General features: G+C 39.6%; 1 protein-coding gene and 1 long non-coding RNA gene across 4 annotated transcripts in view; one reads left to right on the top strand and one right to left on the bottom strand.

Moving 5' to 3' along the window:
* The window catches only part of LOC102080591 (V-set and immunoglobulin domain-containing protein 8), a 50,189-nt gene extending 38,637 nt beyond the window's left edge, over positions 1-11,552 (top strand). For all 3 annotated transcript variants that reach the window (XM_025903467.1, XM_025903466.1, XM_019356753.2), the window contains one exon: positions 10,650-11,552. In XM_025903467.1, coding sequence (XP_025759252.1) covers positions 10,650-10,951 — 302 coding nt within the window. In that variant the 3' untranslated portion in view covers positions 10,952-11,552. The remainder of the gene's footprint in view (positions 1-10,649) is intronic.
* Positions 11,553-14,219: 2,667 nt separating this feature from the next.
* The window catches only part of LOC102078610 (uncharacterized), a 43,920-nt gene continuing 35,385 nt past the window's right edge, over positions 14,220-22,754 (bottom strand). Inside the window, exon 6 of the long non-coding RNA XR_002061202.2 lies at positions 14,220-14,784. This is a non-coding gene — a long non-coding RNA (uncharacterized LOC102078610). The remainder of the gene's footprint in view (positions 14,785-22,754) is intronic.

The following is a 22,754-nucleotide window of genomic DNA, read 5'->3' as shown; positions in this document are numbered from 1 at the left end:
TTGGTGGTTAAGCCCTTGCTGCTCCTTGGTGAACCCCAAGTTGCTCTCTGATGTCGGAGTGTGAATGTGTTTGAAGGCTAGAAAAACTTCCTTCCATACATATGAGTGAATAAGGCGCTATATGAAGCCCTTTGAGTGCTCTAGTAGAATAGAAGAGCAGGATAGAATATCCAAACACAGAGTGTGTAATACTTGAATAATATTAAATCGGGGTAGATGCTTGAAGCTTAATATGTTGATCATTTGTGCTCAGATCATTTCGTGATAGAAATGGAGCTTTTAAAATGGTAAGGCATTATTAGAGAACTACAGTATCTGTTAGTGATATCGTATGTGACAGTCCAGTGTTTGAAAATATTTATTATAAAAAAATGTAGATGTCTTATAACCCTCCAGTGCTTGTTAGCTGAGGTGTTAGCATAACTTAAAAAAACACACTGATCAATCAATTATTATAGTGCAAAAAATGCATGTACTCGTCACACGTAAGGCTTTCAAGCTGAAACAGATCAAAGTAGTTCTACTCATGAAATACTGCAGTAGACGGGAGTCTTGAAACTATAACTGGCTTAGCGTGTTTAAATGTTCTAACATACTGTATATGTTAGAATCCAAATAAAAAGGATCAAAGTGAATAAATAAAAGCTTAATATGAAATTATTTACTTTTCTTTGTGAGTGATGGTGTTGGCAGCAGGTGATCATGTCCGTGCGGTTGTTTGTGTGCAGACCTTTAAATGTCAAAACCAGAATGTTAAAGCAGACCCTGAAGTTAATGGGGAGTCTGTACAACTCATATAATATAAAACAAATAATAAGTTCAAACGCTTAGAGTCTGGATGAACACTTCTGATGTGCCTTGGCCTCCAGTAGGAAGAAACATTTCCGTCTATAGATAATTCTTTGAGCACATGTAATCTAAAATATTCAGCGTCACTTACAAAACCACTTTACGCTTCCAGAACAGTCTGAGCTGCACTTTGACACCTGCTCCTGTGAGTAGTTTCTTGTCTTGAAAAGTGCAATATTAATAAATTTAGCTTATTTTACTAAAACATCCAGAAAACTAACAAACTAAAGTAGTCAAACCTTCACAAACCACACTTGTGTGAAGTTGTCCAAAGATCCTGTCATGGTGCACAGAGCTTTGCAGACCCGGTTTAGTTCAATCAAAGATGTGGGGTGTGTGTGTGTGTGTGTGTGTGTGACAATCAGCAGCAGTTCAGAGGGAAGATATTTACTATTATTATTATTATTATTATTATTATTTATTTAAGATATTTACTGAGCTGCTGTAACTCTGTGTTCTCTCAGCTGCGAGACATCTGAGCAGACATCTACATTTGTTTTCTCCTGTGACATCAAGGTCGAAGGTCAGATGAAAGCCATCATGCATTAGGCAAACTGAAGCTCCTCTGCTGCCATCTACTGGCTATTTTATTCTGTTACTGATGCCTTTATACAGTGCATGCACTCCCTGGCCACTTTATTAGGTACATCTTGCTAATACTGGGTTAGGCTATTTTTTTCCTTTAGAACTGTAGTAAATCTCCCTGAAACAGATTAAACAAAGTGCTAGAAACATTCCTCAGAGTTTTGTGCCCATACTGACATGACAGCATCCAGCAGTTCCTGCAGATTTGTCAGCTGCACATCCATGAAATTAATCTCCTGTTCCACCACATGGGAAGGTGTCTGTTGGATTTTCAAGTGGTTTTGTTTGTGAATTTTTAGAACTGTATTTATTTAAAGTAAAAAAAATAAAATAAAACTGCTTTTAATATCAAAAATGTTTGTTATGTTTATAGTGACATTTCTAATAAAAAAAAAGGAGAAAAGAAAAAAAAAGTTTTGTTTCACAGTAGAAAGGTCAGAGCTGGAGAGGGAGAACGGCAGCACACTGAGCTCCAACATTTTTTCAGTGATTTCACTCATTTTAAACCTCATCCAACAAAATGTAACCTTTGGAGGTCAAAGGTCAGACTTAAACAGACTTCTCATATAAACACAAAAAAGAGAAGAAAGGAAGGACACTTATTTATTTTCACCCTCTCATTAACAACTCCAGCTCAGTTTTATCCTCTCAAGTGTTCATGATGTGTTTTTATTTAGAGACACATTTGGTTAAATCCATAACTTGGACCGTGTGACAGATATAATATCTTTTTTTAATAAATCACACACAGAAACAGGGCAGAAGGTTTGATCATCTTAAAGAACAATCTGAATAAAGAGGGCGAGCTGTTAAACGAGTCCTCCTCCCTCTGTGGTTTCTATATTCCAGCTGTGGCCACAGCTGTTTAACCTCTGCATCCTCCATCAGCTGTCCTCCAGATGCATTTTAGGACTTGAGACATACTTCCAGCTTCCAGATGTGTAAAAATACATCCCAAATAAAAGCTCAGGTATCAGGAGGAAACATAAAGTCTGTTTGTTCTGCCGTTGCATTAAAGGTCAAAGGTTATATGAAAACTGTCGGCTCTGGGAAAACTGATGCTCCAATGCTGCCACCTGCTGAATGTTATCATGCAGAGACTGATGCCTTTATTCATTTATATATATGGTGCATACATTTGGCGGCCACTTTATTAGGTATACCTTGCTAGTCCCATGTTGGGCCCTTTTTGGCTTCTGAGCTGTTTTCATTCTTCATGGCACTGATTCAACAAGCTACTGGAAACATTCCTCACAGATTCTGGTCCATATTAAAATGACTACATCACACAGCTGCTGCAGATTTGACCATGATGCGAATCTCCTGTTAAAACCACCTCCTAAGATGTTGAGTTGGACTGAGATCTGGTGACTGTGGAGGCCATTGGAGTATTTCTGTGAACTCGTTGTCATGTTCAAGAAATCAGTTTGAGATCATTTTTGTGACATGGCGCTGCAGGAATCAGCCACCAGACGACAGACACACTGGTTAATAAAGGGATGGACACAGTCAGAATGCTTATTCACAGCTCTGACCCTTCCATAAACATCAGATGAAAAATCTTCTTCATTATGTTCAAGATTTTAAAAACAATCTGAAATAAACAGCAGTGTATTATTTTTAAACCACGTGTGACACTAAAGTTGTATCTGTCACACGATTTTTAAACTAATACACACATTGATACAGGTTTTCACTCTTTGTTCTTCTTACACACACCTACACTTAAGTATTGTTTGACCAATCACTGGAAAGTAGTTTGTACTAAGATGACTTCTTTAGGTGAACTGAGTTCCTTCTTTGTGTATAAGCTTTTCTACATGATCTATGCTTCACTTTGCTTTACTGTTGTTCAGTTAACTTACATCCTGCCATTTAACTGAGTCATTGAACTGACAGAGATGTACATTTGGGAATGTGCATCACTCACTAGCTACTTTATTAGGCCCACCTATTCAACTGCTAGTTAAGTCATTGAATTGAATCAGATATATCTAATCAGCCAATCACGTGGTACAAATCACTACCTATGCAGTGATTTGTGCTTGCATGCAGACATGATGAAGTGGATCCAGTGAAGTTTAAATTGAGAACCTTTTTATATTCCTGCCATTCTGCTCTGAAAAGGAAGAAGATGACACACATAAAGTCAAAGGAGTTTGCAAAGAAAAGCGTCTGGACTTCTTTGAGTTGCTTGAAGACGTTTCACCTCTCATCCGAGAAGCTTCTTCAGTTCTAAGGTCAAATGGCCGAGAGTCCCAGATTTAAACCCAGTGGGAGTATCCCCCCAAAGAGGGACAAAGGACCCCCTGATGATCCTCTAATCACATGAGCCAAGGTGTGAAAGTGGGCGTGGGTCAGAATCAGCCAGGGTTTCGGGTGAGCTCATTGTGAAACCTGGCCCCACCCTATCATGTGATTTCCTGAGGTCAGATGGCCCAGGATGTGAGTGGGCGTTAAGGCGTCTGGGGAGGGAACTCAAAACTGGATTATAGATGGCAGACAGTTGGTGTCGTAAACCACCGCCTCTGTTCAAAGATGGTCGCTCACATAAACTAGAATCTGCTGAAAAATGATTTTCAATCCAAAAACTGAACGTACTTTAGTTCAATCGACACCCCTGATCAGCAGAGGGAGGTGTTTGCTTTTATAGTGCAGTGTGACTGTGAGTAGGCCTACCTGCACACACTCAGTGATTATGCATCCATAGACTATTATTGATGACGATTTTATAATGTTCCATTATGTCCAAGAAAACATTTTTCTAAATGCAGTTTCTCATGAGTGAACGTTTGTGTTTATGTCAGTGATTGAAACACTGTTACCACTCATATATTAAAAATATGCACATGCGCGTGTGTGTGTGTTTGTGTGTGTGGTGGCAGTAGATACCAAAGAAAGTTTCTGCCCCGGGGAACAGAAACACAAACAGGCTCTGATGCACTAATAAGTAAGTGTGACTCGCTCTTTTAATGATCTGATCTTTATTTCTGACTTTGTAAGAGACGGTCAGACCTGACCTCTGTTCTGTGTGGAAGCACCATCAACATCCGTCCATCTCTGCAGCAGATTTTGAAGCGACTTTTGTTGTGATTTGGCGCTATATAAATAAAATTGAATTGAATTGAATTGGATTTTACTATCCTGCTGCGACCAGCTTCAACCATAACGTCACCGTTGTGTTTGGTGGCTGGATGCTCTCTTCATGTTGCATTTTAATGTAAGACAAATGAGGCAAATATTTAATTTGAAGCCTTCTTATGGCTTTTAAATTATTGTTATTAAATATAACCATTTGTGGTTAATTTTTGATGCATGCCCAGCAAATATTTTGTCCCATCTGAGCCACTGGATTGTTGTTTTTCTGACTTCGTCTGACTGGACCCATAGTGTGGAAACACGTTGGTCTTCACATGCTGTTACATGATGTTTTTTTTTTATTATTATTTTATTATTTCAGAGTTTATAATCAGCTTGAGTTGCAGTCTGTAAGCTCCACCTAGAAATCATAATCTACTCAGAGTTACTTTATTGTCTCTTTATCTCTGCAGTGAAACCTGTGCAGCAAGCCCGAGTTAATCAGAAACAGGAAGCTGGATGATCACAGAGTCATTTCAGGTAAAACACTAAACACAACATTTACTGTAAAGGTCACCTAACAAAACATAAATAACAACAAAATGACTTGTGATCATTGGTCAAAGTTGTCAGAGTTTAAAGGACAGTCTGGATTCTGCAAACCTCCTTAGCGTTAGAAAATAAACACACACCAGGACAGCTGACAGGAAGGACGACTTTTTATGGAAACTATATGTGATTAATTTAATAGGATAAAAAGCTGCTGAACTGGAAACTCAGCATTCTGTTCATGACTGTACTCATCCCAGTACTTGTCATTTTTCTTATACAGATGTTTGATCTCATGAATCCTGGCACACTGCTCTCCACCTTTAACACTTGATATCTTGGTGCCTGTATTTACTCAGTACTGGAAGATAATCCAGTTCTGCATTATCACACACAGCTAGAAGGAAAGGAGGGAGCTTTGATAACCAAGCTCACCACAGGCAGGTGTAGCTCATGAAATAAAGCACAGCAGAGAAACCAGAACAGACACAAGCAGACAGACAAGCTCGTGTGAATTTTTGTTAAGGTGGACTTAGACACAATACAAACAGGCTGTGTGGGCGTTCTCTGTCTCGCCTGGAGGGGGTGAGAGGAGGAAGCCTCGGTTGAATGTAAAGATTCATGTTTGCAAACGTGTTTCTGTGCAGTTTCCATGGTGACGGTATTGACATTTATATCCCTGAGTAATGTCTGTCAGCAAGCTGTCAGTTTGTTTCTGACATGAAGGTGTGCAGTAAGGCCGGGCTGGTTCCTCTCACGCTCTGCAGCAGTTTCTCTGCAAACATCTCCAGTTTAACAGAAGACATCACGATATCTCTTTACATTAAAAGTTCTTAAACTCATAGTTTCATAAGTACTGATCACATGTTAGCAGTTAATCTTCTCTCTACTGCTGTGAAACACAAAGAGAGAATCTAACCTTTTATCACCCAAGATTCAAACAGGCCGTCTGAACTTATTTTATTAAGTTTGGGAATTAAATTACAAAGTTCTCATCTTTCAGGGAGCATTTGAATTTTCTCACTGGTCTAAAATATCTGAGAAGTTACAGTAATGTGAAGCACACATGCTAAAATCTGCCTTATTAAACTGTCTGAGCACAGAAAAGCAAAGGACAGATGCACCAACAGGTCAGAACGCCACTTTATTTCCAACAAACAGCCTCCTGTCAGAGAGCGTGTCCTATTCTCAGTCTCCTCATGACGACTGGAGCCCCGACTCTCACCTCTCCTTCTTTCCTTTGTTTAGTCGTCCTCCTGGATTTCCTTCCACCTCATCAGCAGTAATGACTGATGCTAACCTCATCAGTCTCATCACCACCCTCTTCCCCAACTCTAGTCTCAGAAAAAGTTCACTTTTCACAAACCTCAGAAGTTACTTTCCTGCCAAGTCCACACATGAATTCACAATTTTGAAAAACAGATTTTTTAAATCTCCTTTAAAAAGTAATTTAAAGGAGAAATAAGTAAATGACTTAATGTTTATGCTTCCTTGTTTACTTTCCTGCTGAGTCATTTAGCAGGGAGTGTCCTTTTTATTCCAGCTGTAAAAAGGGAAACTGTGTGTCTGTCGCACTGATGAGGAGCTCTGTGACTGAATGAGAACATGAAGCGACACTGCAGTGGATCTTCCCTCATCCTTAAAGTGCAGCTGTGGATAATCTGTTGAAGGTAACCACTAACACTACTAATGCTATCATCACTGCACTTTAGAGCTAATGTGAAAGAAGCAGCTCAGGCTGTTAGCAGCAGCACGGAGCTCTGATCTGTTTATACAGAACAACGACTGCAGGCTGATGTCTGTAATCAAAGTGTCATCAGTCACTTCAATCCAGACTGAGATGTCATGAGGATTGTAATTCTTCTGCTTTGACTACACAAGTGCACACACTCATTCTGAATGTAAAGTACATGTGTACTTTTACTTTTTACACGCCTGTGTAATTTTATGTAATTAATATAAGAAGTAAAGCTGACAGGGCGCACACGTCAGCCACAAGCTCAGGTGAGCAAACTCAGTATGAATCCATTAAAAGTATGTCAGGCTCTTAATACACAGCAGTGAGGATATGGCCTATTTGCGCGCAGTTAACCGGAACAGATCCAAACATGGATAACATTTTAAAAGCCAACAGTAAACAGCATAAACAGCAACGTAGTTAAAGAGGTTCCTGCAACAAAGGCAGGGCTGTGAAATTACTGCTTCATGTGTAGCTGATAATAAGCCAAAGCGTCTCCATCAGCTGGGTGCAGGTTATCATACTGCAGATGTGACTTCACTGACCTGATTCACACATTTTTGGTAAAAATAAATAAAATAAAATTTTTTAAAAATCCTGACGGATTGTGTTAAAGTGTTCAGACACTTTTATCTGTTTATCTATTTTTGCATTTGGTAGTGATGCTGTGATGGCTGCTTTCATGCTTCGGTGCCTCTTTATTTCCCACAGCCGTGAACTCCAGGTAACCGCTATTTCTTTAGTCCGCTCACTTAAAAGGAGCGGTGTAGGTAGCAAATAACTAATCTGAAAGAAGTTTTACGGATCAAATGACTCTTCAACAAACATCCATTGCCGTTAGTAACAGCCACTCCAGAGATGTTTATGCAGGAAACTGCTGATCTGCTAAATTTAGCAAACAAAAGAAAAGAATTCTAGTAATGATTTTATCAGTGAGTGCGCTCTGAGTGCTGCTGGTTTGTTTGTGCAGAAACAAGAAATTTGACTCCAGTTCCCATTGTGCTCTGTATGCAACAAAAAAACATTTAGTAAAAATAGGCTCCCTATATATGAAATAGATATAAGAAAGTTACAGAAAAACTTATAATATATAAACTTATAATAATAAAAAATTTGTACAAACTATCCTGCTTCGTAGTACTACAAAGCAGGATTTGATGCAGTCCACGGAGACCTTTGTAGTATGAAGCAGGATTTCAATTTATCCGGCTAACTTCATGGTTAACCCTGGGGGGGTATGCAGGACCCAGTGCCATATTAAGTTGGGTGGGGGGGGCATGGTTGCGATGGCCGTGCAGGTGTGTCTGCCTTCCCTGCACAGCACAGAAGGCCACGCCCCGATTCATCTGTATTATGTGTTTAACCTCTTCCTGTTTTTATAATCGTATAAAATAAAATACTATAATATATAGTATAAGCTTCCTCCAGGCAGGTGTCAGTATACTTATCCATGTTTGTGATTGTTGTGGAAAACCTGGAGTTAACTTAGTGACATGAATCCAGACATCACACAGATATACTGGGTGTGTTGAACCAGTAGTACAACTTCAGGTGCTTTAAATAGATTTTAATACATGATGTAATCACTGCTAAGAGGATTATAACTTCTCCTTGAGTTAAACACCTGGTTAAGATTATAATCTTTAAAACACACAGGATCATCCTTCCTGCTATTTGCCAATTACACTTTATTTATACAGCTCCAAATCACAATAACAGTCGCCTCAAGGCGCTCATGAGGATCATTGTTGGTGTTTCTCATAGTGATTAACACTTTGACTTGGCAAGCAGAAGGTTGCTGGTTTGATTCCAACTGGAAACATACATTCTCATGTGGCAGGAAGGTTTTTAAACTGTGCCAAATGAAACACGGCGGTGTGTGAATGATGTGGTGAACCTTTGTGACAAAGGTGTTTTTTGTGTGTCTGTGGGGATGTTCCTGCTGATTACATTCTTAGTACAACACTAAGAATGCACCACGACTCAGCTAGTCTAAACTATGGAGTAGTCATTCAGGTATCACTTTAAATTTAATGTTCAGTGTCAGACTGTGTGAAGTGAAACCACCAATTACATTTTTCTACCATAAATCCTACCTCAAAAGTCACTTCACTGTGCAGACATGTACATTATGAACACATTTTTGAAGTGAAGGGAAGAAAGCCTTTTAAAAAATCTTCTTGTGCATTATGAAAACACTGCAAAAATGTTCATCTAATATTAAAATATCTCATTTGATCTAATGTTACATTAGCCATTTTAACATCTAAAACAGAAACATGGGACTGCACAGTGTGGCAGATTGTTCCCTGCATTATGAATGTTGCACATGGTTCTACAGTTCATGACAAACATCTCTATAAGTGACCACAGCTAAATGTATTCACAGCCACTTTAACAGAGCTAACAATGTGGGGCTACAGCGTCATCTAGTGGCAGATGGCTGAAGACAGTGGGAACAATAATGAAAATATCATGTTTACTTTTAAAATGGCAAATTTATTTACTTTACACATAACTCATCCATAAATCCTGTTGACTACAAAATATTTAAATACATTCACTATTATAAGCAAATATATTAGACATTAAATTCAATGATGCTTTAAAAGAGAAAAATAAAATGAGGAGAGATTCTCAGCTCTAACTGAAAACCTCCTGTATTTTCTATTGTTTTGCAGAACCCACATATTTCATGTCATCTGGTGGAGCTTTATCAAAGATGTGTCAGCTTCAGTGTGAAATATGATGCTGTTGACTAAATCACAAGAAACCCAAGACCCATCCTGTTTGTTTGAGGAATAATTAGATGCCAACTGAATCAGAGTAAACTCAGCTTCTCTGGGATCTTTACAAAATAAGCTCATTATGAGACTCTGATGTTGAAACCCACAGAAAACAGAAGATGGATGCTGTGAAAATATTCTGCTGGACTCTGGAGTGTGTCTGCCTCCTGCTGTCTGTGACTGCAGGTGAGATTTAAGTGTCTTTGTAAAGTAAGCAGCACCTGCATCACCTGTGTGGTAGAAGGAATGTTGGCCAATCACAAGCCAGATATAGTCTGATGTCAGAAAAGGAGTTTAAGGGAAAAAAAGTGAAACTTTGATTTAATGTGTGACATTTATTTATTAATCTGGTTTCAGGTTAGCCAATCAGAGGACAGTGACCTCTTATCCTCTCTCTGATTGGCTGCTGTAGAGGTGAACAGTTCAAACTTTGACCTTTAACCTCTCTTTCCTCTTTCAGATCAGAAAATCATCACAGTTGAGTCTGGACAGAACGTCATGCTGCCGTCTCGAGCTCCAAATGAGAACAAAACCATCACAGTAGTAGAGTGGAGCAGAACTGATCTGGAGTCAGAACATGTGCTTTTGTACCGAGATGAACAATTTGAACCAGAAGAGCAACATCCATCTTTTAAGAACCGGGTGGATCTGCAGGACAGACAGATGAAGGATGGAGACGTGTCTCTGATTCTGAAGGATGTGACGACTGATGATAGTGGAACATATGAGTGTCGAGTCTTCATGGGAGGGAAAGAACGCAGGAAAAGAGCTAAGCTGAAGACTGATCCCATCAGTGTCATCAGGTTAAGTGTTGTTGATCCTCCAGGTGAGTGAGTAGAGTTGAGTGTGTGTGTGATCAGAGGTGAAGCTGCTTCCTGCTTGTTGATGTTTGTTTCTAAAGATGTTGTTGATGAGACTTTGTAGAAAGCAGCTGGTCTGAGTGATGTGATCAGAGTGCAGTAGATAATGTCTGACAGCAGTTTGAAGAGGAAATGGATTCTGTTCTGTTCTTCACTCATCACCTACCTGACAGCTGACACCTCACACCTGTTTCTCACCTGCAGGTCAGACAGAAAGACGTGCTGGACTGATGCTCAGTTTGTCACTTGTTGCTGTGCTTGTTGTTTCTGCTGTTGGTTTTCTGATCTACAAAAAACATAAACAACAGAGTCAGGATTCATCCCAGCCTTCTTCTGCTGAACAGTGTGAGGTTGAAATGTCTCTGAGCACAGCTGTGAGTGAGTCTCCTGCTGCTGTTCCACAGATCATCCAGTGGAGAGACAGACGAGGACATCCTGAATTTGTTGTTCAGCATCTTTGTGAAAGTCTTGAACATTTTCCTTTGGACATGTTGAACTTTAACTAAAGATGCTTTCAGTCCAAAAGTCTTTTTCTTCCTGTTGTTTGGTGCAAAGCATCGACGATCATCCAGAAAACATTTTCATCTTTAATCCTGGTTTCAGGTGAAAGTTGTGTCTTTAGCTGCTCACTGTCCTGATGAGCTGCATGAACACCAGCTGGAAGTCAGTTTGTTCATGAGAAGTTTGGACTCTTTTTCTTTTATAAAACATAAAACATGTAAATTACAGACGTGTCCTGTTTCTACTGTGAGTGTAGCTGTTAGCTCGTGACCTCCTGCTGAGCTGAAGCCTCAGACTGTTTCTGTAGTTTAAATAGACGACACATCATTCATACATCTGTGTGTTCATTATAGGCAGCTTTTATTTATGTCAGTTTGAACACTGCATGGACTGTGAAACTCTTTACAGATTTTATTCTTTTATGTTGTTATTATTAATGATAAAATTGTTGAGTTTTTCTGTACAGATGAATTTTCTTTGATCAAAAACTTTGTGAGCTGAGTCTGATGTTGTTTTCTGAGCATTTCTCCTCCACTCTGCTCTTTCTACTGAGGATGTGTTTAATCAGTTTTTTGTTTCTTTATTTGACTATAAATAAAGTGTCTTCAGACGTCTGCTGTTGTTTCCTGAATAATCTGATCTGGAGTCAGTGCACAGTGAACAAACACACTGAGCAAAAGTGTAATCTGAACTAAAGTCAAACTTTTAAACTAAACCAAGAATCAAAATGCAGGAAAACCTGATGGAAAACCTGCTCACCGACCTTCTCTCACTTTGACTCTGAAACTTTACAGATTTACAGATTTATTCTCTTTTTCAAAATATAACAAGTTTGTATAACTGTGATCTCTTTATGCTGCTAACAGAAAACCTAAAGATCTACAAGAAAAGTTATTATGGTGGAGTCAACACAAGATGTCACTTTTTCAGTGTCACATAAAAAACCCAACAGACAAATCTGGAGTTGATTGTCTGCAGAAATGAGAGGAGGTACCTTTACCCTCCACGAGCCATCTGACTCAATCTGCCTTTCCAAACCTCGTGATGGTCTCAGTTCTTTGATGAAGGGAACTCTGTCTTCAACAATAAACTGAAGTATTCCTCCATTCTCAAGCATGTCAATGATTTTATGAAATTATATTTTATTCAATATGACTGAAAACAAGTGAGTCAGTCCATAAACTCAGTAGTAAAGTGTTTAAAGGTCAAGTCAGAAAGCCGTTTCCCACAGACAGAACAGGAACAGCCACATCTATCGCCATCTGGTGGCCTTCAGTGAGAATACAGGCTTCCATGTCTATGATGGCTGGCAGCTGACTAGTACTGGTATTAGCACAGGGTGGGCAGTGATGATTATTATTTTTAGCCTGGCTCTCAATCAGCTCAGAATAAATGGATTCAAATGTTGGATTATTTTCTTCCATTGTTGGTGTTTGTGCTCACAGTTACAAACTACCATCAGTCTGCACTATTAAACAGGCACATAATGAACTTGCATATATATGAAGCTCTTTTCTGTCTCACCGACAGCTCAAAGTGCTTTTAACTAACCACACACTCATACAGCAGCTTATTCTGCACTTCAAGCACCTCACCTACCTCACATACTAGAATCACCAGTTAGTGACACATATTGTTCAAACGGAAGAAATACTAACCGTTAAGAGAAGAGTCTGCTGTAAAAGAAACAGTTTATAGCTGCATTACTCATCCTGACCTGCAGAGGGAGCAGTTAGTGCTGTCATTCACTTTAAAGCGGTGTCAAATAAACATGGACAAAGTGCTGCAAAGGTTTATTATCATAGACTCATTGATTCACAGCTCTTCTCATATTTTCTGTGCTCTACTGTGAATACAATACGGGTTTAACAGACATGACTGTATTCTGTTGTTATTTACATTTTACACAGATTCACACCTTTTTTGGAATTGGAGCTGTAAATCAGCAGATATACTTACATACTGTGTCAAGAAGAAGAAAGAGGAGAACAATGTGTCCACTGTTCTTATCGTCAGTGTCCAGCACTCTTGTATCTGACTTGCTTTTTAATTTATGCAGGTTTAAGTAGTTCTGAACAGCGCTGCTCTTCCCTGGGACCATGCATTGAAACCATCATCACATTGATCTGGGAGAGCTGTATTTATGATATAGGATACAAAGTACAGATGCTGGTTCCCTACCAAACTGTAATAGTTCTATAGTTTAATGTTGAAAAATGAATCTTAGAATTGTACGGTGGCTTCTGTCATGCCCCGATCTTTGAGGTGTGTGGTAGGCAGGAAGGGTATCCAAAAGAAAAGACTCAGAAGACATAAACTCAAAACCAGCTTTATTGGTGAGGTCCTAAAAAATACACAATAATGTTGGTCAGGAGAAAATCACAGAACGAGGAGGCACACCGCCATGAAGGAGAAGACAACAAGGAACAAGGATAGTCACTGTCTTACCTACAATAACAAACATAATGCAGCTACAGTACAAGAAACAAGATGTTCAATCAACAAGCCTGAACTCCTGAGCTACAGACAAGAAGAGTTAAAACCATGCTTTAAAATTTCACTAAAGGTCAAACCCATCAGAAAAATGTCCGGTATGCCAGTTCAGCCCTTAAAAGCACATGTTATAAACCCATATTATGTGTCATATTATGTGTCAGTGTGTCAGTGGTCATTTTTCGTATTGCAATTAAAAAACAACAACAACCCTGCATCACTGACTGTTTACAGAGCATCAGCTGTCAGATATCACATTTTATATTAATAAATTTAAATCCACAGAGGTTTGTACATCTGAAAACTGTCCTCAAAGCCTGGAAATGAATTGAAGTTTACTGAAGGGAAACTAATGACCGTGTGCAGTAGGCCTCACTATGTAGAAGCAAACCCAGAAGTACAACAAACAAACAAACAAAGAAACAAAATGTTCTCAATTATATTAAAAACCCTACAAGTTTCATGTCCAAGGTTCAAAGTCTGTCCTTATATTTAACACCTAATGTTTTGTCATTCCATCATCCACTGTGGCCACTAGAGGTCACTTTAATGTAAAAACATGCTGCTCTGAGACGTTTGCTGAGAGATTATTGGCACCTTGCCAGTTTGCATATGAGATCACATGATACATAAAGACACTCTTATTGGTTATTTAGCCATTTCAAATCGTTTTGTATCCATCAGTTAATAACAGATATCTTCTTATTGACTTAAAGATAATTTTACAGTAATTTAGAGACACTGCTCCTGCTGCCCCGTACATAAATATTGCAGATGGTATAAACATGTTCACAGGAACATATCACATTCATAAACACTCATTCATTTCTTTTAAAGCTTGGCTGGACCATATGAATTGAGATTTGTCTCCTTCTCTTTTAAAACCTTGTAAGTTTTAAAAGTTTCCAGTGATGCTCATGCTGCTCTTAATCTGCGGTTATGGTTTTATTTAGATCTGCTCCGATGACAGCTGCATGTTAATCAGCCACAACGACTCACATTTTCCTTCAGTGACATTTGTGAAATCCAGAGAACCGCACAAGAAGAACAAGTGAGACCAAAGTTTCTTACAGAGATCTGCAGAGATCATTGCTGTGGGGAGGGCAGCACCGTCCTGCGAGTTACTGAGTGTCCTCCATACACTGCATTACTTTACATTCACATATTAATTATAATTGTTATTATATGAGTATGTTTAATGACAAGATCAAACATAATATATAAAAATCTGTTTTATAATGAAGGTCCACTAGTCTGAGTGCCTGTGTGGACCAGCAGCTGGATTCCAGTGGTTGGACTGGTGGATTACTTCATGGGTAGATGCCATTTTGGTCAGATGGAAACTCTGAAAACACAAAAACACACAGTTCAAACAATAAGAGAACATTCACAGTTCAAGTAATGTAAAGGTTATTTGGGGGCAGATGTTTAGCGAGGAAACAAAGAACTCCTACTAAAAGTTTTACAGCCAAACTGTCACAAATAAGGTTTTAGTGTGAACGAGATTTTGGTTTGGGTTGCAGTAGATGCTGCTGCAAACGTACAGAACAGGACACTTTACCAGAGTCAGTGGATGGGAGCTGGAGGAGCAAGCTCTCCTCCAGCTGCAGGGACAGATGAGCAGTTCTTTAGATGTGTGCAGGTTTGTTGAGCCTGCTCTCATGGATATTTTCAAATTGCAAGTTCTGCACTCAGCTTTGCAGCCTTTAGTCTAGTTACTGTTTCTGTTCTGCTTTCGCTCATTTCTTCACTTTTTCCTAATCGCCTTGCATTTAAATCCAGATCCCCCTATGGTGCTCTGTGCACCTGGCCTGCACCATTACACTCGCTGTCTTAAGATCCTCTCCCTTCCCTCTTCCGTCTTTAACATTATGTTATAATCCTAATCTGTCTTTGCATATGATTGGCCAGATGGTGTGCCCATCAAATAAATGGGGCCCCTGCCTGCATGGATTCTCATCAGGACTGAACATGAGCAGCTGAAGGTTCATTTCTAGTCATTCAGTACAAAAATAAATAATCTCTCTCGTAGACAACACATCACTGCTGTAATTCAGAGCATAAGCACTGAGCTGCACTTGTACAACAGTGAACATATTATTGCAGCGAATCCACTTAGCCAAAAAAATGGATCAGACCTCAATTGTAGAAACGATAGTCTTTATATAGGGCTTCAAAAAAGGGAATGTACAACAAATAAACTGCTCGACATCAGAGCAACATATAATGGCTTCCCGAAATTTTCTTTGCTAGCTAAAACCAGAGTAACTTTCATCTACCACAAAGGATTCTGGGAAACGCAGTTTTCTAATGAAGAAAAATGCAGAAAATTAAATCTACAATTAACAGCTCTCACTAAACATTTGGCTAACAATTAAATTACTTACAAAATAACCAAAATGCTGTTTTCAAACAATAAACTGCAATAAAGTTACAACACATATTCCTGTCTCCTGTTTCGTGTTCAATGCAAACTCACAGAAATTAAAGCAAAAATCTGAAAATAGTTTCTACTGAGCAGCTTGAAAACAAATATTTAAATGAAGTATAAAGAAAATCCAAAGAAGCTGCAACTGACCAAAGAGTGAAGAACGAGTAGGCAGTGAACTCCGGCCTCCTTTTTGACAGCCTGTGGTTTTATACTTTCACCTGCCTTCACTTTAAACCATTTCACAAAGTTCACATGACTTCCTGTGCTCACACTGAATGCTAATGTTGGTCTCACAAACCATTAAATATGAGCATAAACCCTGAAACCTCAGCTTCATTTCTTATATTGTTATGTGCTGTTAATAACAATGAGACCATTTCATGAAGATTTATCTTCAACTTAATTTAAAAAAGCAACTTACCCACAGCCCACAGCAAGAGATTTAGTCATATTGTTGGTCATAATACGAAGCATTTATAATAAACATTATTTACCATTTCTGTGTGAGGGGACTTTAGGCAATAATTACTTTTTCAGACTATGAATTATATTTGATTTTGTTGGATTTTACTTTGAAAACTCTTGATCAAACCATAAAGTACAGACTTTCCTTCAGTTCCCAAAACAAAACAAAGAAACACTTTATAGCAGGGGTGTCGAGCTCCAGGCCTCAAGGGTGTGCTGCAGGTTTTAGATGTGTCCTTGATCCATCACAGCTGATTTAAATGGCTAAATTAGCTCCTCAACATGCCTTGAAGTTCTCCAGAGGCCTGGTAATGAACTAATCATTTGATTCAGGTTTGATGACCGAGGGTGAGATCTAAAATCTGCAGGACACCGGCCCTCGAGGCCTGGAGTTCCCCACCTCTGCTTTAGAGTTACCATCCAAATTCTTTCAGCATCAATAAAGCGATCAGCGTGGTTGTTCACCCACATGTTACGATAAAGTTTAACATCCAGAAATCGATGTCATAGATGATTTATGAGGTTTAGCTGAGTTTGCTTATAAACGATGTCCTGTCTGGAGTATTTGTGAAAAAACTAAAACATGAAGTATTTCATTAACTTAACTAAATTCACTAATATCAGTGACGTTTAGGGATACAGTGAAGTAGGTCTAACTACTGTACCTGTAAAGCAATGTGGTAGCTAGATCTATGGTTAGGCTAAATAACACAGGAAAGATGGAAGTAGACTTGATTTCCTTTGAATAAAGAGCAGCTGTACCTCTGTGCCTGTTTGGTCTGATGTCTGTTTGTCCATGAGTGATCTTGTCTCTTCTCACTGATGAGTAGACTGTAGCTGGATCGCACTCTGCATAATGAAACACATACAGAGATCATCAGTGCAGATAGTGAAGCTTATAAAAGTGCTGTCAGGATGTGTGTTATAAGAGTTCTCTCATTTTGTCTTAAGTAGTTTCACCATTCAGTGATTACAGCTTGCTGAAAGACTTTATCATCATTTTCTTTGGTAAGCTAAACTAGACTTTGCTGGGAGGAAATAGTTCCTCTCAGGTTGAGTTCAGAGTTCAAAAAAAGCCCCCTAAATGAAAGAGGATGTAGATAAATGCATGTACAGACTTCTTGTTTCTAGAACGAAGCCTTGGTGCAGCTTCCATAGTGCTCAGGGGGAGCTGGGCCTTCTAATGCATGTATTTCTATGGAGGCAGAGATGTGTGTATGCATGTTTAAAAATTGTCAGAGATCATTTCACTGATTTCAAAGTGAACAGTTCACGTGATGTTGACTTTAAAGGACTTTACATACTAATTGTGTGTCTGAGGGAAAACACTGTTATTTTACTATTTACGTATCGCTGCATATTCACAACCGGTGAAAGTTTTAAGCTACAAGTACAGTAAACCTGATCTGAAAATTAAATACTACAAGTTCATGCTGTGTAATTGTGCGGTGAGTGTGAACGGCTGCATTAAGAACAGGTGAGGCTGTTTTTAACAAAAACAACATTTGCACGAATTGCACGTGTCCTGTGTGTAAAACCATTTCCAGTTAAATAAAGGACACAAGTTGTGAAGTCTAATTGGTGAATGTGTCATTGTGTTTCTTAAATTTGAAAAGGATCAATGCATCAGTCTATAGGATCAAGACATTCCTTTGCCTCTGACCACCTCTCCAGCCTGTGGTGGGGAAGGTTTTATTGTAGATACATCCTATCTGACAGATCTGTTTCTTGTGTTGTAAGCTTCCTGCTTTTATGACCCTTTTGGTCAGCAGGAGGTCACACAAACGCACCCTCAAGACACACACACACACACACACACACACACACACACACACACACACACACACACACACACACACACACACACGTTCTTGCACATGCATACAGGTGCTTACACACACACATAGTGCCTTGTCTTAGAACCATTGGGGGTTTTTACGGTGGGAGGTGCTTGTGTTGTGTTGTATTGTGTACTGTAACTATCATGGGAATAAATAGCTGCGAGGGAAGCGGCTCTTTGAAGGATTTGGGCTGGGGTCAGGTGAGGAGCGTGAGCTCCAAGAGCTGGTTCTTGACCAAGACTTCCCTCGTTAGCGAGTTAAAGACCGGTTGAAGATGTTCTGTTATGTTTTGTGTTCTTCATGAGGAATAAGTCTCTAAACTAGTGGGGCATGTGGAAACACAGACCCAACACAAGTGAACATTCATTCTAGCTCACATTATTTTTTTAAGAGAACAAGCTGGATTTCTTTTGACTGAATAAAGAGCAGCTGTACCTCTGGACCTGTTTGGTCTGATGTCTCTTTGTCCACAAATGATGTTGTCTGCTCTCACTGATGAGTAGACTGTAGTTGGATCACACTCTGCACAATAAAACACATACAGAGGTCATCAGTGCATCAGCGTAAAGATTATAAAAGTGGTGTCAGTATTGAGGATGTGTGTTAAAAGAATTGTCTAATGTTGTCTATTTAGCTGATCAAGAAGCTTCAATTACAGAGCGTTCCAAGGGGGGAAATTCAATTCAATTCAGTTTTATTTGTATATAGCACCAAATCACAACAACAATCGCCTCAAAGTGCTTTATATTGTAAGGTAGATAGCACAATAATACATACAGAGAAAAACCCAACAATCATATGACCCCCTATGAGCAGCACTTTGGCCACAGTGGGAAGGAAAAACTCCCTTTTAACAGGAAGAAACCTCCAGCAGAACCAGGCTCAGGGAGGGACGGCCATCTGCTGCGACCGGTTGGGGTGAGAGAAGAAAAACAGGATAAAGACATGCTGTGGAAGAGAGACAGAAATTAATAACAGATATGATTCGATGCAGAGAGGTCTATTAACACATAGTGAGTTAGAAAGGTGACTGGAAAGGAAAAACTCAATGCATCATGGGAATCCCCGGCAGCCTACGTCTATTGCAGCATAACTAAGGGAGGATTCAGGGTCACCTGGTCCAGCCCTAACTATATGCTTTAGCAAAAAGGAAAGTTTTAAGCCTAATCTTGAAAGTAGAGATAGTGTCTGTCTCCCGAATCTGGAAGCTGGTTCCACAGAAGAGGGGCCTGAAAACTGAAGGCTCTCCCTCCCATTCTACTTTTAAATACTCTAGGAACAGCAAGTAGGCCTGCAGTGCAAGAGCGAAGTGCTCTAATAGGGTGATATGGTACTACAAGGTCATTAAAATGGTAAATGGTAAATGGCCTGTATTTATATAGCGCCTTCTAGTCCCTAAGGACCCCAAAGTGCTTTACACAACCAGTCATCCACCCATTCACACACATTCACACACTGGTGATGGCAAGCTACATTGTAGCCACAGCCACCCTGGGGCGCACTGACAGAGGCGAGGCTGCCGGACACTGGCGCCACCGGGCCCTCTGACCACCACCAGTAGGCAACGGGTGAAGTGTCTTGCCCAATTAAGATAAGATGGGGCCTGATTATTTAAGACCTTGTATGTGAGGAGCAGGATTTTGAATTCAATTCTGGATTTAACAGGAAGCCAATGAAGGGAAGCCAAAACGGGAGAAATATGCTCTCTCTTTCTAGTCCCTGTCAGGACTCTTGCTGCAGCATTTTGGATCAGCTGAAGACTTTTCAGGGAGTTTTTAGGACATCCTGATAATAAAGAATTACAGTAGTCCAGCCTGGAAGTAATAAATGCATGAACTAGTTTTTCAGCATCACTCTGAGACAGGATATTTCTAACTTTAGAATCAGAACTAAAGTGCAGATATTAAGTATATACTTTCACAACAATACTGCTGTGAAAGATAAAGATGGAAAAACATGAGGCTATATTTGAACTGACTGGCTGCAGACCTGCTTTCATGAAACCCTTTGTAACCACAGAAAAATGCAACAAGGGTTGAAAAGGTCAGGATGTCAGAGAAACTCAAAAAAATTTCATTTCCTCAAGTGAAGTCCAAAATTGAAGTATTTGTGACTAATAGAAAGAAGTAAGCAGATGCATTTTTTTATTTCATAATAATGTGTGTGTGTGTGTGTGTGTGTGTGTGTGTGTGTGTGTGTGTGTGTGTGTGTTAACAGCCCTGCAGTAAAACTTGAACAGCTAACCACAGACCTGTTAGTTTCTTTTAAGCACAGGCTGAAATACACTGTTTGCGCACAAGGAACAGGACTCACAGTTAACAGACTTCAACAAACACAGAACAACTACCGTTTGATCTACGGTACGATTCTAGGCTTTGACTAAGCTTTTAAAAAATGTATCATTAAAATTATCATACATTTTCTTAACCACTGGAGCAGGAGGGCTGGAGCTTCTCCCCACTGGGATAGTGTAAAAGGCAGGCAGCACACCAGACAGGTTTCTAGTCCATCACAGGACTAAGAAGGACAACAAGGACAACTTAACAATCTTACACACCTACATCCAATTTAAAATCACTAGTTAACACCTATCATGCATGTCTTTAGACTGTGGGAGGAAGAACTCACTCACCACAGTGAACTGTTTAAGCTGCACATTAGTGTGAGGTGGAGCATAAACTAAAAGACAGTGGTCTATGTAGTGAAAAGATGCGGGTAGTTTAAAACTTTGTGGTCTATAAAGATGAAAAACAGCTCTGTGATGGTTACTGTCACTCAGAAGAACAACCAGAAAGATTGCAGTCTGCTACTTCCTAATGCAGGCCTTCATCTCCTCCTGAGCCAGAAACAATCAGAACATTTGATATCGGCCCATTAAAGCCCATGACCTTTGTTCTAATTTTTTCTGAATGCTTATATTTAATAGGATAGAAGACACAAATTATATATTTGATAACTACATTTACTTGCAGCATGGGGCATGGTGGTTAGTTCTGTTGCCTTACAGCAAGAAGGCCCTATATTTGAATCCATCATCTGTGTGGAATTTGAATGTTCTCTCTGTGTTTGTGTGATTCTCTCTGGGTATTCCTCCAAAAAAATGCAGTTAATACAGTTATAGTTAACTGATGATTCTAACTTGCCCATAGATGTGAATGGTTGTCTGTCTCTATAACCTGTCCAGGGTGTACCCTACCTACCTGGGATAGCCTGCAGACCCCCTGTTACACTAAAGCAGAAGAGAATGGATGGGTGGACTACTTTTGGGATATTTAACATTATTACTAAATGGGAAATTTCTATTTGAGAAATACTTGATGCAAATGGAAACTTTTGTTTCTTTACGAGAAACTCCCACAAAGTTCCTTTAAGCCAAGTTCCATCTTTCCTTTGAATATTGTTTAAAATTGAAAAACATACTAAAGTGAGATGTTCATGCAACACATAACGAGAGTGAGACTCACCTTCAAGTTTCCTTTCAACATGTCGTTTGACCAAAACAATCAGTAACATCAATACTAACACAACACAGACTGTTCCAGCTGTCAGCAATATGGGGAGAAGTGGAGAGAAACCAGCAGAAGAGACAGGTGGAGGTGTGGATGTAGGTGGAGGTGTGGTGGTGTGTTTCTCTAAAACAAAGCAAACACGGTCATTAAGTTGTCGTCACATTGTGAATGTTGAAAGCTGCAGAAACACAGACAGGTGAGTGTGTCACCTGTGACAGTGATCCAGCTGGATGGAGACTCTCCATGACCGCTGATGTCACACTTGTAGAGGCCTTCATCAGACCTGGAAACATGCTGGATGGTCATGTGACCTGTAGGCTGCTTCCTGATGAGGGAGCCATCTTTATAGAAAGCAGCTGGGAGGTTGGAGGGAGTGGTCTTTGTTTTACAGAGCAGAGTGACGTCATCTCCCTCCATCACAGGGAGGACAGGACTCTGCAGGATCACTGATCCACCTCAACACAGAGACAAACTACAGCATTTCATCCATTTACACACAGCTTCATCAACACTAACTCCACACACTCAGCTTACCAGTGACTGTCAGGTTAACCATGTTACTGATGGGACCCTCTCTGGACTCACACCAGTAAACCCCACTGTCCTGTATTAAGATGTAGCTGATGTCACAGGAATAACCAGCTGCTTCTCCCCAGTCCTCACACTCAGCTCTGGTGTCTCTCCTTGTGTTTCTCCTCAGAGTCCATCCAGCAGAGCTGTCGTCCTCCTCACAGCTCAGAGACACAAAGTCTCCTTCAAAGAACTGAGAGCTGCTGGGACTCACAGTCAGACGAGCTGTGAGAGTTACAATTAAATATTTCATTGTTTTGCAAAGTAATATTTTTTTATTTAAATAAGAACTAAACAATCTTTTCCGTGGTTAGGGCTGCCACGCTAAACATGTTAGAATAAGCCAAGAAACAAATATTTGAAACATTTAAAAGAAAATCCCTGACCTTGGTTTGTTGTCCAGTAAAGCATTGAAGTCATAACTAAAGATAAATGACACTTAGATTGGTATTTAAAATAATAAAGGACTGTGGTTTATTTAGCCCATTTTCAAAAGCTA

Source organism: Oreochromis niloticus, linkage group LG3 (assembly GCF_001858045.2).
Source record: "Oreochromis niloticus isolate F11D_XX linkage group LG3, O_niloticus_UMD_NMBU, whole genome shotgun sequence".
Lineage (NCBI taxonomy): Eukaryota > Metazoa > Chordata > Actinopteri > Cichliformes > Cichlidae > Oreochromis > Oreochromis niloticus.
This window is presented reverse-complemented; position numbering and strand designations above follow the sequence as displayed.